At 36.0% G+C, this 15,763-nt stretch overlaps 1 protein-coding gene across 3 annotated transcripts; it reads right to left on the reverse strand.

Moving 5' to 3' along the window:
• Window positions 1-1,109: 1,109 nt before the first annotated feature.
• KERA (keratocan) lies at window positions 1,110-11,433 on the reverse strand. 3 transcript variants are annotated; one of them, XM_064510169.1, is made up of 3 exons: window positions 11,254-11,433; window positions 8,891-9,783; window positions 1,110-3,162 (listed from the first exon to the last, which is right to left on the reverse strand). In XM_064510169.1, exons 2-3 carry the CDS (start codon window positions 9,774-9,776, stop codon window positions 2,990-2,992), a joined length of 1,059 nt encoding a protein of 352 aa, XP_064366239.1. In that variant the 5' UTR covers window positions 9,777-9,783; window positions 11,254-11,433; the 3' UTR covers window positions 1,110-2,989. The 3 variants fall into 3 exon arrangements, with proteins under 3 accessions (XP_064366239.1, XP_025959921.1, XP_025959922.1); XM_026104136.2 differs by having other exon boundaries at window positions 11,304-11,431; XM_026104137.2 differs by having other exon boundaries at window positions 11,081-11,296.
• Between the last annotated feature and the right edge of the window lie 4,330 nt (window positions 11,434-15,763).

Raw genomic sequence — 15,763 nt, forward strand, 5'->3', positions numbered from 1 at the left:
TCAGATTGTTTTAGAGATCTTCTTCATAGTGAAAATGACATCATGTTTTACTCTTTCCTTTATAGTCTTCTGGCATAACAAATGGATTGGATGAGGTGTGGCTGAAAGCCTACAATGCTGAGTTCTGCATGTCGTTTCTTTTTACTGTGCAATTCATGTGATTGCAGAAAGTTTGAGAGTGGATTTAATCCTGTGTGTGACTGAAAAACAATGTGATTTAGGCCTGTTATTGTAATCTAGGGGGAAATTTCACTGATTTTCCCAGAATATTTGAGAACTTTGAGAATGTTGTAAGTAGAGACTCACAGGCAGTAAAACTGCTCACCGCCCAACCAGGGCTGATCTAGCCTGTAAAGGTCAGTGCAGAAACATAATTACTTTTCATTTTACATCACACTGCTAGTTCTGGGAAATGGAATGAAGATGGGACAAATTAACCTAAAATAGGATACTTGGATTTTTTTTTTATATAAACAGCTCCCAGATGTGCAGTCATCTGGTTGCATCAAAGGTATAGGACATAGATGCTGCCATGGCTTGCAGCAGCATCTCTTCAGCCCAGTACAAGTTTTTTCAAGGACGTATCATGAACTTTTACTTCATTGAGATTAACTGGGATTTAAAAGGGACAAGTCCTTAGGATCAGTATCTGTATGCATCCAAAGACAATAGCATAAGATAACATCGAATGTTGAAGAACTGATGTATAAGGCTTTTCATCCTACAGTCAAGTATCCCGGACTGGAAAAATCCACTGATACCAGCAAAAGCTGTTGGAAACTGTTATAAGTGATTCCACCAGAGAACACATAATGCCACTTTAAAGAAAACTGAGTACCTTGTTGCTCCAGTGTCCCTTATCATTAGATGATAAGCATTTTACTTATCATCTCTTCTCATATAGAGGCTGGACATCTCTTTGGGGATAGGTTAGTCTGTTTTATTTCAATAAGTATGTGCCTAAAGAGTCAAAATCTTTGGCCAAAACTTCAAGATCCTTCTGCAATATCATAACTTAGAACTGTTAATAATTTGTGTATATGCCTGTGAACATTCACATTGGTGTATCTTTGCTCATTGTGATAAGTAAAATTCATTTCCAAGTACAATCAAATAATCATTGTATTAATTTAATTGTTAGTATTGTCAAATAAAATTGTTCAAAAAATAAATTACTGTAATATTGCTAAAGTAAAGAATATAGGTAAACATGCATAGGTACTGTAGAAACTTTTTTTTTAATCTTCTGTATTTGTTCATATAGGGTGACCACAGAGGTACAGAAAATATTTTGCTAGGAGGGCAAGTTTCTCAGCAATTATATAAAGTGGACTACAAAAATAAATGTTTTGGTGATAGGATTTCTGAACATTTTATTTCTGTATTGAGTTTCTATAATGGGTTATTTCCACAAGTGCAGTGGAGCAGAATAAGGTCGATTTTTCAAATAAACAGCAACTCTGCATGTTAGAAATTGCAGTTCTCAGCACTTTTAAAGATCTACTTTCAAGAAAATGTTTCATCTTCAAAAAGAAAAGTATACCACATGCAAATGCCTGCTACTGAGGCCAGTCTTAAAATGTTAGAAATAGATGCAAGGCATCAAAGAGCAGTTATTTGCTTCTATCTACAAATACAAGGAGACTAAAATAATATGACTGACGGACAGTCTGTTATGCTGGTTGTGAGAAATATAAAAAATGTCATACTTTCCCAATGAATAGTTGACTTGAATATTCAAGCTCTACATTGAAAACCTTGTCTTATAAAAAAAGAAAGAAAACAGATTTTTTAAAAAAGGATACCTGCTGATATCTCTGTTATTTCTGAATTGTGAATGTGGTATACTCTAAATAACTGGACTTCTCTAAAATCTGGTGTTACATGAGTGTATATGAGTCAGCAGATAGGTAAATACTGCACTGAGCAGATTGTATTTTGCTGAACTGACATACTTCCTATGCAAATATTTGGCTATTTTGGTAAATAATTTCTGCTTAATGGGGGGGAGGGCAGTTGTATTTTTTAATTTGTTAATTTTCTACTTATCAACATTATATTAATTAGCCATTCTACTTTCTGAGAAGCATCTAGTCTGTGAAATAGGTAATTGGTATTATTTTCATTTTTATCTCTATGGAAACCAAAATATATTGGTTCAATGACTCTCCCGAAGCTACAGAAAGAAATAATGTCAAAATTAGGAGTAGAATACTGGAAAACAAATCAGGAGAAAATTGGCATTGACTTTGACAAAGCACGATTTCATCTGGTATTCTCTTGTCAATGGCTTTGAATTGCATCAGTGTATTTCAATTTTGAAATAATACATTGAATTAATCCATTCAGCAATATATATCCAGTACATTGCTTCAGACCCTGAGTCTCATACACTTCATGTCTTAAAAGCATCAATATAAATCTTCCCATTCTCAAAGCATAACAATGATTTATGAGTTATATACATGTTAAGTGGCTGTTCACTGTTAGGCAATGACTATCTTAAGAAAAGACTGTGTCAGTTCTGTTAACTCATGGTCATGTAATCTATGATTTTCTAGCATATATATTTAAGCAAGTGCACCCAAATTCCATATGTTAATTACTGTGTAACAAATATAAAGAAATATAATTTGTCTATAACAATGCTGTTAATGGGGATAGATGTTGTAGGATTTGACAAGAAAGACAAAGTAGGTACGAACTTGTTTTGGAATATTTGGGATCTTATGCCTGATGTTTTTCAATATATTTGCATTAGGAATTCTTAAGCAAAGGATTAAGCACATTTCATGTTGGGAGACCTTTCACGTCTGAAATCTATTCTAAAGGAAGTATAGTCTTTGCAGCTGTAAAAAAAGATGTAAGGAAAGAAAGAATTAGTCAAAAGAAACCTGTTATTTCTTGATTTATGAGTTAGAACAAGCTTCATTCCAGCAAAACTTGTATCTTAGCATTCTTACAGCACAACAGTGACACTGTGCTATCTTTATATGACAACAGCTTGAAGTAGTTGGAAACATATCATGATGTCCAGTGGGATTGGAGGCTGAATTTCATTTCCATCCAGGCGAAGATAGCGGAGGCGGGGGATGTTACCATAAAAGCCATAGTCTTCTGCTATGGCAATTGAGACAGGGCATATCTGAGTACCATTGACACCTGCAAATGTTGATCAAACATGTTAGTTAATTTTCAGGAGAAAGGCACACGAAAATAAAATGCATTCTGAAAAGATGACACAGCCTCCCACTGATATTTGTATGGGAGATATTTGTTCTTTTCAGAGTTGGGAAATGCTGAATTCACAATTAACTACTTTTTTCTTCAAAAAAGTATATTAAGATAATGTAATCTATATCAGTTAATCACATATTTAATGTGCTGAAACTATGCCTAGATGAAGTCACGAGAAGAATAATTTTACCTTGGACAGAGAGAAAACTGGCTTAGATAACTACAAGGGTAAATAGTCATTGAGACCTAACTCTTCGACCTCAGAGAGCAGAAAGTTTAATGCTGAGTGATTTTGAACATCTAACTTCAATGACAGCACATTAATGTTAGCAGATAATATTCTCCAGTGAGGATCTGACATTCAAAACGTAACAGTTGAATGGGAAGAACTCTTTATATAACGTAGACTGTGCAACTTTTAATACATATGATTTCCTGTTCTCTCAATTTCGACAGTACAGTTGGTTTTAATTGCATGAATATAACTTGTGGGATATTTTTCATCCTAATCTGAAAGGCAACAAGTACTTAAAACTGTTTATAAATCATGCATATTTTGTTTTAGTTTAGATAAAATTTGAAACTATGGCTTAAATCATTACCTATTTTCATAAGAGTTGAAGATGTTAACTTCTTCGTGTTGTCCCTTATAAGCTATCTCTGCAGTTTTACTTGGCTAAAATACTTTTCACTTCTTCTCTTCAGCTGTTGAATAAAGAGCCCACCCTATTTCACCCTCAGAATGGCATTATTCCAGAAATCATTAAAGTGGTGTTTATTTATCAAAGATGTCAGATTCATTGGACTAATTTATAGCATTTAGTGATTGGTCTGACTGCTTGTTGGCCCCAGACCACCTACAAAAACTGCTTGGAATGAGAATTGAACAAATGTTCTTTGAGAAGCCCAGACTACCAAAAGAAGAGAGAATCCTGTTTGAAGCTTTCTCACCACAGTTTTGCTGCCTTATATGTAGCAATAGAAATATATAGCATGGATACATAGTCTTTGGATTACAGTCTAAAAAAAACTGATTAAAAGTTATGATGGAAACAAAAAACATTAATTTTATCTTTTTCTTTTCTTTTTCCTCCAAAGAGAAAAAATATTTCTGAATAGCACTGTCCAAACCTTTGTAGCATCTTGGAAGTGGACTTTGTCTTTGTCATGGAAACTAGATAAATACGTCCAGTGAGCCAAGGCTTAAACCATCTGTCATAACTATCATCTTTGAAACCTCTTTGTCTATGTTTTGTAGTTTGATGAATATTTATAAAGTTGATATTTTAAAAAGAAGCAAGCTACAAGTTCTTTTTTTTGTGTGTGAAGATGTGAAGCAGGAGACTTGAGGGAGAGGTTTCATTATGAAAGCAGTTATTAAGAGATGTGATAGTGAATTAATGCTGTCTAGCAGAAAATATCTGTCTTTACAGGTCACACTGGATTTCAAAGAACACTGCTGTCCTTAAAAGATGGTGGTTTCTGTGTTCTCTGATCTAGAGACTATCCACCATACTAGTCTTCTCAGGGTTAATTGTTCCAGCCTTACTGTGAGGAAGCAGTTATTTAACCACAGGCCACCTGTGAAGAAGTGATTTCCTGATGATATGAATGGTATGAACTGGTTTGACTTTTCCTGCTCTCTTCTCATGAACAGTAAATCCCACTCAAACTGTCAGAGGAGTAAAAGCATCTCTCTCTCCTCTTGCCCTCCTGTTCATGCATATAATGCCACTGATTTTTGCCAAGAGATGAGGGAGGGGGATAGGCATGCCAAAGTGCTCTATTTCCCCTTTTGGCAGAGCTCTGAGCTGGAATTTTCAGCCCCAGAGAAATCACTACTTTGAGAACTGATCTCTTTGGCTTACTCGACCTCTTTAAGCATTAAGAATTCTCAAAGGCAACTAAGAATAGTCCTTCCCTAGTGACAGGAATCACTTTCTCCTAAATCCTAAAAACAGCAGTCCACCTACATGGGTACAATTCCTCTCACCTAAACTGATCCTTGTAAAGTGTCAGTCGAAATAAATCCTTTAGACTCTGTTTATAAACACTGGAGAGAGACAGGTGTCTCTAAAAGTTTATTCATGTCCACCGTCTTAGCTACATATTTTAAGATGGGATGAATTTCCCTCTGACATTGCATATCTCTTTCTATTGACTTTTTAGGGAGTCTATATGACAAACTCAAACTTGATACTAAACTGACATGGTTAGTTCAGATAAGATGAATCCTACCTATGGTCAACAGTATTGGTAACTGGGTAGTATTTAAATGTGAGGCTGAGGAGCTGCTGTAGGGGGAAACTACAGAAGAGGTCCTAACTAATGGCTAATACTCTGTGTCTGCTGAACAGCCACAGAAGATCCTGTTTCTTTTCCGGTAAAACTCCCAAGTGACTTCTCAACACTTAGCAAATAAGTTGATCTAGAAGATAAGTTTGTTCTGACAGTACCCAGGGAAGATGAGGGAGAGATTATTTCTGTTCTACACTTGTAACCTCTAGCTGCACCCACCGGGGGTCTAACTAGAATAGTTAGACTCCTTTTCTCCTTTGTGGATATCAATTAACAGCAGCAGCCATGGATCAGCCTGGAAATGCACATCTTTCAGGGCTCTTTCATCAAAGAAGCCAGTACCAGTAACAGCCGAGGTTTCTGACAGTAAGTAGTGATCTATAACTTGTCGGATACCATCTTCTTCCAAATATCCTACAGTGGACGCTGATAGACCGATGTTGCTACCAGGCTTCAGGACTTCATCCTTTCTCTCTACGTGGAGCAACGTTAGCTTGGAGGAGTTATCCCAGTCTCCTGAGATTCCCCAGGGGGAACATGCTGTTATTTTCTCTTCCTTTTATCACTCTGTTGATAGCACTTTAATACCATCTGCTCAGCTTTGCTCATTCTCCACATCATCAGATGCGATGACGAGATAGCCTTGGCAAAGGGACCACAGGTGAAATCCTGGTTTCACTAAGGCCAGTGATGAGGCTCTCATTGACTTTACTGGGCTTCAGGATATTACCTTATATCTTTCTAAATAGTCTCTGGCAGAAAAAGGCCATGGACTTACATGGGGGACTGATGTTATACAGTAACATACCATAAAAAAGGTAGGCAAATGGTATTTATAAATGAATATTGATGTCTGAGCACTTGCAATGTCAACACTGTAACTATGAACCACAAAGAGAAAATAAAATAGCAACTGACAGGTGTGCAGGGATACCTGAGGATTAGTACAGTAAAGAGGGTTCATACTGTACGTATAAAAGTAAACCTTCAGGTGGACTCTTTTGTGGAGAAACCAGATTCAGGCTTTTTGCAGTTATTTTTTTATTTAAAATTCTTTATACTGGTTACCCTAAAGTAATGACTAATCATTGTCTTCCTGGGTTAAAGAACAAGAAAACAATCTACAAATCAGTGCCTCCTTATTACTCTTGCCTGACAAAATTACATTCTTTGTCTTTGAGCTTAAAGATCCTTTGAGATATTATCTGTTAGGGTAGTGTCTATTGGAGAATATGTCATTATCTCTTATGTCTTGACCAAAAAAAAAAAAATGTGCCTGTGATAAAATTTGGTCTACACAATACCTGCACTTGACAACTTTATATGTAGTACTAAATATAGCCATTATTTTTAATACTGAATAAAAACTTTTTTTTTTTAGATTAATTGCAACATTTTGAAGTGCTTAAGTGAGTGAGGCTTGGCTCATTTTAAAAAGCAGTGGAATCATTTAAGAACATAATTCTTATTGAAAATTATTGTGACTTACGCTTATGAGTACTGGTATGTCAGTGGAAAATTGGACTTGAGTTTACAGGTACTACATAGGTTGCTTTTCACAGTTTTTTTTTAAAAAAAACTCATTTAGAAAAGGAAGATAACTTGGCAGCTTTTTAAATACTTGTTTGTTATCTAGATAAAAAGTACATCTTAACTGGACAGGTTGCATTCCATTGATTTCAATTTAGTGTCCATTTAAAGTGACAGCAGATAAAGCGCACACCTGAGGCCCTGAAGTGAAGAGATTAAAATAAATCCTTTCGTAACCAGTGGACAATGAAATTTGTTCAGTAGAGATGTATATCTTGAGCCCTAGCTTTAATTAACTGTTAGACTTCTAGCAGACCATTTAAATAGCAGCCTGTTGTACATAATAAATTCTTTATTAGGTGTTATACATTTGATTTGCTAAGTGCAGACTAAATTAACTTGAATTATTAATAGGTATCTTCCTTCCATGTATCTTTTTCACACAGAAGCCAGTGTTATTTTTACTGTATTTGTGAACTATGATAGCACTACACAGAAATAAGGAATAAAAAGTAAGTTGTATTCAGTTAATTTACCATGATAGGAAGAAAAATTTGATGCACTATTCTTTCTAGGTCATGGTATCAAGAATTAATTTGTGGAGACTTGGGTATCATATGTGCACTGGTAATTAGAAAGTGATCACTTTGATTTTGGCTTTTGACACGGAAATACTGGCTAGCAAAAGTCAATTGCAGATTAGTAAACTGAAAGATTTGAGGTCTTCAGGACTTGCTGAGCAAGCAATTGTACACAGCACCCCTAACCGCCACATCCCAGCCATGCCTGAACGAATGCTGGAAGCTGTGCTGCAAGCAGGACCATGACATGACAACATGCTTCTGTTGCCTTCGAGACAAAACTTCTTCTCACTTATACAAAGTCAAAAATCATAAAAGACATTTTAGGAGAAAATCCTTGGTAGCACAAAACTTCTGTAAAGTCAGCAAAAGAATTTTTCATTAGAAAGGACCAACTGCAAATGGCAGCATCCTGTGCACAGAAAACAAAAGATGGGGAGGATATTGAAGCCTGAGATATTCAATATTCACATTCTAATTAGTCATATTCAAAATAGATTGTGTTGACTACAGCCAACATTCTATATTAAGGGTGCCTCACATTAGTTTCCTACTAGATAATTTACATGGACAGAGAGATACTCAGAAGAGCTGAGAACGCTGCAATTCTGTTAGTTTAGTGAAACCTCTAAGATGCTCAGCAACTCTGGAAATCTAAGGCATACGGATGTGAATTGAATATCCTCACTTACTACACCTATTTTTGTATTGTTGTTTCCACAAAATGGTACTGGCATGTTTATATGGGAATGTGAATTGACAAATTCTCCTAAATCCACTCTCATTTCTGATCTGCTTGCTAAGTGTATCTTCTATATACAAATACACATTTTTCACATCTAGTATTACTTCCATGCATATATCTTGTAGCCATATTTTAGTTTTTGACTTGAAAACTGGCCTATCAGATGTCCTCTTGCTTATCTTGCTATCATCTCTAGAACATTTGTAATCTCTTTACATTCAAAAAGTATTTTTCTCTCGATTCATTTGAATTTCATTCTAACATATAAATATATGTGGCTCATCCAAGAATATTTTGGATTCCTTAGGAAAATAAAGGAATGAGTTGATTCAGAGAATTTCCTATATATATATATATATATATATATATATATATATATATATATATAAATTAGATGTTCTTCTGCATAACCAGCAATGACATGTCTTTTCTGTAGTTAAATAGACATTTTAAAAGAATTACATCTTGGTGGGATCCCGCACTGGCAGTACACACTTACTTTTGATTTTGTTGTGGTCAAGGTGAAGGTGCTCAAGATGAGCATTGATAGGTGGAATTTTAGTGAGCTGGTTGTGAGACAGCTGTAGGTCTAGAATAGATGAAACATTAAACCCATTTGGAGGAATACCATCATCAGATAATTTATTATAGTTCAGCCTAAGGAAAGTCACTTTGGGTATTGTACTGAAATAGTTCTCTGGTATCACTTCAATGGAGTTGTTGTCTAAAAACAGCTGCAGTGTATTAGCTGGAATGCTTAAAGGCATTTTTTTGAGTGAATTTTTTGCTATGTTGAGTTGCATGAGATTGTTGAGTCCTTGGAAGGTGTCACTTTGAAGAGCGCTGTCCAACAAACTGTTCTGGTGCAGATCTAGCATCGTAAGGTTTTCCAAGTTGCTGAAGACTCCTTCTGGGATTCTGGAGATCTTGTTTCTAGCCAGTCTTAGCTGTTCCAAGCCCCCTGGTAATGGGGCAGGCACCTCTTCCAAGTCATTATCTTCAAGGAATAAGTAAAGCAGCCTTTTCAGCTTGCTCAGCACACCACTTTCAATTCCATTGTTGGTGATCTTATTCTTGTTCAGATTTATCCATCTCAGGTGAGTGGCATTCACAAAGGGCTTCTCTGAAATTGTTTCAATGAGGTTGTTTTGAAGATATAGATACCAAATTCTTGCTGGGATTGCAGGTATTTCTTTTAGTCCTTTGTTATCGCAGTATAACGCATTTGGGAAACTGGGAGGACAAAAGCACTCTTTTGGGCACTCAAAAGTGTAGTGAGACCAATGCTCTGGATCCAGCTCATCATAAACTTGTCTCACAGTTCGAGTCCACACAGAATTGAACAAGAATAAGAGCAAAAGCTTTGGATAGACTTTTAGTGTCATTGTTTTCCTTGGAAAGGGAGAAAAACAATTAGCTGTCTCTCAAAAGAATGCTCTAAAAGCATACTAGATTAGCAAAGCAGTACTAAATTCAGTATAATATTGCCTATAAAAACAGCCAAATTCTCTACTCTGTGGCATTCCCTACAGCATCTTAAGGAAAAATTGAATAGTAATATGAGGCACAAACAATGCAATACTATATTTGGAACAACATTTTCCCATTTCAACTTAGATTTCACATTGGCAACAATTAACTTGGTATTCATGCAGGTATCATTTCAAAGAACCTAAAAACACTGATAATTTTCTGACTGAAAGTCAATGCTTCATATAAAACTGTTCTCATTAAGTTTAAACTAGTTAATGTAATGTATCATCTTCAATAAAGCTGTCAATATCATGATGATATTAATTCCATTGTAGTCGGTGTTCTCCTTTTAAATTAATCTTACGTTCTTTTCTATTTTTCCTCTCTCCTAAATTATTATGGCATCTGGATCAGATTTTCCAGGGTCTTTTCTCATCACAGAAAAGTAAAAGATCAAAGAGTGTTTTAACAGCTGTTTGTTGTTTGTTGTTCTTATAAAGCTTGAAGGGAAACTGAGTAATCCTTTCCCCTCCCTTATTCACTCTCTCATATCCAAAGTTATGAATTTTCTTCTCTAAAGCAAAGAGCCAAAACAAATGCTTAATATAAATTGCATAATAAATAAGCCCTATATCAAGTCCTATAGCATACACATTCATGCATCTTGTATCTATTTTACATATCTATTCATTCTGTTTAGCTTCTTCCATCATTAAACAGTGAATAATAACATCATTGATAATTTGCTCCGACAGACAACATTTGGGTTGCACAGTAACAGTGCTTCACAAATTGTATTGTCTTGTCTGCTTTTTGATAAAGATTAGCAAGCATTTTGCAATGCAGAGGCATCAGACCAACAGCTGAGATTTCTGGTAAAAATTAGGATGTTAGTTTTGGCAAAAACAGAATTGAAATAAAAAGGTGATTCTCTCATAGGGTTAACCTTACTGGTTAACGGCTCAGTTAATTACTGTTTATGATACAGAATCATTTGATACTTTTCATAATTGTTATTAGCAGTAGCAAGTGCAGTATCCCACAGATCTCCCCACCTCAGAAACTGCTAACTATCTGGAAGTATTCCAAAAAAAGGACAAATAAAATATTTCTAAAGAATAACACAACTAATTTGCAGAGTGAAATTGCACCTTCTCACTACGTAAATATTCATAATCTTAATAATATTTTTTAAAAGTAATATAAAGTAATTTACCTTGTTAGTCAAGCTCCTGGAGCTAACTGAAGCCTGTTAGAAATCACTTTAAATAGCAGCCAAAGGCTATTTAAACTGCTAACTACTGTGTTTGCTTCCTGTCCTCCTAAGAATTAATAGCATATAAAACTTGAAGTATGTGCTGGTATTCCCAGACGTATCACCATACACACCTTATTAGCTATTCTTTCTAATTTGACATTGCTTCAGAGTCTGGGCTTACCTCAGATTTCTTGGATCTTCTTCTCTTTCTATTGGTCACTGTTGTTAGACTGTAATAGTTTGAGTCAGGCTACAAGCCGTGTTCTATGAATACAGCCTAATATATACGCATCAGTGACTACAACTTTTAACCCCTAAAATAACTAAGGCACCTCAGCACCTAGGCAAGAAAAGACAGGAAATCCTGACTTTAATATCAAGCAGCCACAGAAGGCACTTTAGCAGATGCGAGGAACAGGTCTAGGTGAAACAGGTTAAAGAAAATACACCTTTATTCAAAATTTTTATGAAATGATACTTTAAAGGCGAAGCTTGCATGCCTCATAATTCAGTCTCATAATACCTGTATTGGCCACAAAGAATTAAAAACAGTGCCTTCTGTTCCTGCGGAAATCTTTTATTTGATTTTGATCAACTGCAGATGCTGCCATGCCATTTAAAGATATAATTCTTGATTAGAAGAAGAAGAAAGCAAAAGTATTTGCTAAGGGTTTTTAAAAAAACATCTTCCTTTCTTCAAAGATTAAAACATGCCTTTTCTGTTCAGAGAGAAATTTACATATTCTTCTACAAAAATATCATATTCTGCAGTGCCTCCTGCAGTGAGCTCTGTTTTTAATTATTAAAGCATCAATTAATTATCTTGTTTTATCATTGGTTTAAAGTAAACTCTTTCCATCCAACTTGCTATCCAAGGCAAGCCAATAGGCACATATTTCTCACATTAAGTATTTTCTGGGGTTTTGTTTTCATTTTTAGTCCAAACTTAAAGTAATAGCTTAATATCAGGAAAAATAGCCATGTTCAAAGCCAGAACAATGGCACAAGTATTTTAAGGAAAAAGCTAATGTGAAATACTACAAACAAGGAATATATCCTGATACCTTTTATGGCTAGTTATCTTACTCATATTATTTTAATTCAATTTAATCTGTTTTATAATCATAATAAAACTTCTAATTACTTATTTCATAATGTTTAACACTTTGCTGCCTAAAACCAGAATGTCTCAAAAGAAGTTTAGAAATAGAGTAGAAAAAAAAGATAAGTAACCTCATCTTCATTTTAATCCTCACTCTTTCATGTCATCTTGTAAAAAAGGAAAGCAACCCTTAAGTACATCTGTAGCTTCCACTGACTTCAGCAAGGTTAATGTTAAATATGAAAAAATTCTGTTCATAGGTAATGTTTACACTACCTTGTCTTTTGTTTAGCAAAAAAATACATGCTTATTACATGTTATTTTTACATGGCTTAAGTATGTGCTTAAAAATGGAACAAGTGCATAAGTGTTTGACTCCATTTCGAACTCCAGACTCTTCAACATCACTTGCAGTTTGTTAGCTCTTTTTTTATACATGACTTATAAAAGTCATGTATAAAACTAATCCCTTCATATGTACTATGCTGAATATTTTAAAATTTTAACTTCTTTCAGAGTAATTTACTTCTAGATCTAAAATAAAGGTTTTAGCTTTAAGCAGATGGACTAATTATAAGCACGATAATTAAATGCACTACTTTAACCTTTTCATTATGAGTATCTCTTTAAACACCTAGGCCTTAAAATGTTTCCTTTGACCTCCAGGAGCAGACATGGTACTGCATATTAATGAAGAAAAAGCTTGTCAGCTGAGTCCACAGAAGAGTGGTGGGGCAAAGCTAAAAACACCATTGTATGAACTTTTAAATATAGTCGTGTGTGCAGTTACAAATGACTTAAGAGGCTTCAAGAAAAGTGTATCCACGATTCTTGAAAAAGCCAGCCAATGCAATGTAAATCTGGTTTGCATTTGTGCTAAGTCTTCACAGAGCGTGTGGAGAGGATATGGAGTTATTGAGATCTGTTCACCATTAAAGAGTGAGCTGGGACATTCAAGATTGCTCTACTGGAAGGCTTAAAATAGTGAGTAGTAGTGGCAGATGTCTGCTGTGACACACTTAACCGCTAGCTGCCAGATGTTGCACATTTAACAAGAAAAGAAAGGTTGACTTATGTTATGCTTCATGGGGGTCTGAATTTACCCTTTAACCTGGTAATCATTTACAGATGTTCATTATGTTGTTTTCACAAAAGTCACTATCAGAGGGACATACAAGCTAGCTTATGACTGGCAGCAGGGCTATTTGTATGAATTACTGTTTGCCAAGGGGAGAAGCAGATCATAATTTCCCCTTTGTGGATTTGGGGGCCAGGTATTTGATTGTGATCAAACACAGATGCTGCTATCTCATTTAAAGATATAGTTCTTCATTAGGAGAAGAAAATAGCAAAAGCATTTGCTAAGATTTTTGCAAAAACATATATTTTCATTTCTTGTAATGGAAACAGAGGGCAGAAAAAATGGAGAGAAACATCCCAAAAATCAGGAAGAAAAGGATATGGTGGCTATAATATGTATTCTCACATGCATCCAAAAGTTTTGGAAAGAGCTCTGAAGGAGCATGTGATTGTTTGGGTGCTCAAGCAGACTTCTTTGCAGAAAGGCCTACTTTCCATGAAACCATCAAGATTATCCACAAATTCTTCTTCATGTATAAGTTTTGTGCACTTCTCCATCATCTGGTGTTACTATTTATTATTTAAAGGGTGCAATATATGGTGATAAAGTTTTACAAGCTAGTAAAAGACCATGGCCAAGGTTTCAAAAATGACTAATAGTTTGGGAGGCTTTTCTTTTTGAGTATCCAACCTGAGACACTTTCCAGGACCTTATTTTCAGTAAGTGAGTGCTAAGAATTTTGTGCAAAATCAGGCTATTTTTAAGTTGTGGAAGCTGAGCAATCAAAGACAAACAATTAGTCAAGCAGACTGATCCTGAGATTATGAATATCCTTTCAAAATGCAATAGTATGCAAGATACTTGCGTGACAGTAGAAGGACAGGCAAAAATTATTACGGTACAAATCCAGTGGATGCCCATTCCATGGATTTTGAAGATCTTTTGGAAAGCTACTGTTGTGAGTATCCTAACTTAAAGACGATGTCTCAAGCTGATACAGGATTTTTGCCCCATGTTTCTTCTGGAGATCCACATTGTTAATCAGTGTAAAATGAGAATCCCTAATAATAAAATCAGAAAGCGAGAAAGACCAACAACCGTGGAGGGTAGTAACATCTCCTTGAGCCAACTGGTGTAGGTTCATCAGACTAGAATGGCCAAAATGCTTGAGAAGGACTAGAAGGGCTAAAAAGAGAAAGCCTTGAAAGACCCCCTTCTAGACAATATGGACAACTGAGAGTGTTGTAAGAACTGTTGCTCTGTTTTAGTGTTGCAAGTTGCTGAAAGGAAAAAAATGCATTGCTTGCTTTCAATAATGGCTGCCATATGTCTCACATTTAGTACGAGGCAAGGTCTGTTAAACATCAAGCATGTGTATAGTTCATTGCCAGCAAGCCCAGGAGTATAATGCAAGCAGAGCTAATTCACCAGCCCTGTGAAATGCTCCATTTAACAAAGGCTGGAATCCAGTGTGCCTAATTTGGGTACTGCTTTACTAAAATGTTAGGGGTCTTGCCCCATAGAACAACCAGTTTGCCTAAAACATGCTTTAAATTTTCTTCGTGATTAATGGAGAAAAGGCGATCCTTCAAAATCTGCAGAAAGAGACTATGTCCATGCAATTTAGGCACCCTTCACCTCTCTCCATTTACTCTGTCTGTAGCTCCAGAAAACTGTGCAGCCTGCTCAGGTCAAGTGTTTACAGTTGCTCATGGCTCAGTCTGCCTTTTCCACTTCTGAAGGCTGGTGTATAGTGGCGATGTGTCTCTCTTGGGCATTGTCATTTGTTGCTTGAAATATAAAGAGTAGGAAGCTCCGAATTTCAGGCCCTACTTAGAAAGACAAAACTTCAGCCTCACTCAGTGGAGACCTACAGCCTGACTCAGTGGATAGCACAATTAGCTCAGATGGGCAGCAGCAATGCTCCAGAGCCAGCTTCTGTGGTCTTGTTTTACTCTACATCATTCTTGGAGAAAAAACAAAACAGACTTAGGAGCAGAGACCGTGACCCTTTCCTTCTCTTTCAGTAAAATTAAGGTCCTGCTTTCCTTGTCCATAACAGTTGCTTTCCTGGTTGGACAGAAGTTCAGCATCAAGAGGAGAGATTCTCTGTCAGGCTTGACCAACGGTGCCTACAGAGAAGGAGTAAGATCAAACCTCCACAGGCTCAAATACGGCCTCGAATTGCCTGCTCTCAGTGGGCGGCACGGCCTCTCTTATTTAATTAGGCATTTCAGTGCATATGCAGGCAGCTAAAGTACCCAGGAAGCTTTCAGATTACATTAGGAGGCATCTGTTAAGGAAGCTCTGGAACAGCTGGACTGTCTTATTTTGTGGAATGTGAATGTCACCTGAGTCTTAATTTATATGGGATTTAGAAAGATCAGATCCTACCTTGAAAGTCCTGACACAAAATTCTCACAGTTTACTTTCTGCATACCCTCATTGCTGTGTTAAA

Source organism: Dromaius novaehollandiae, chromosome 1 (genome assembly GCF_036370855.1).
Source record: "Dromaius novaehollandiae isolate bDroNov1 chromosome 1, bDroNov1.hap1, whole genome shotgun sequence".
NCBI lineage: Eukaryota > Metazoa > Chordata > Aves > Casuariiformes > Dromaiidae > Dromaius > Dromaius novaehollandiae.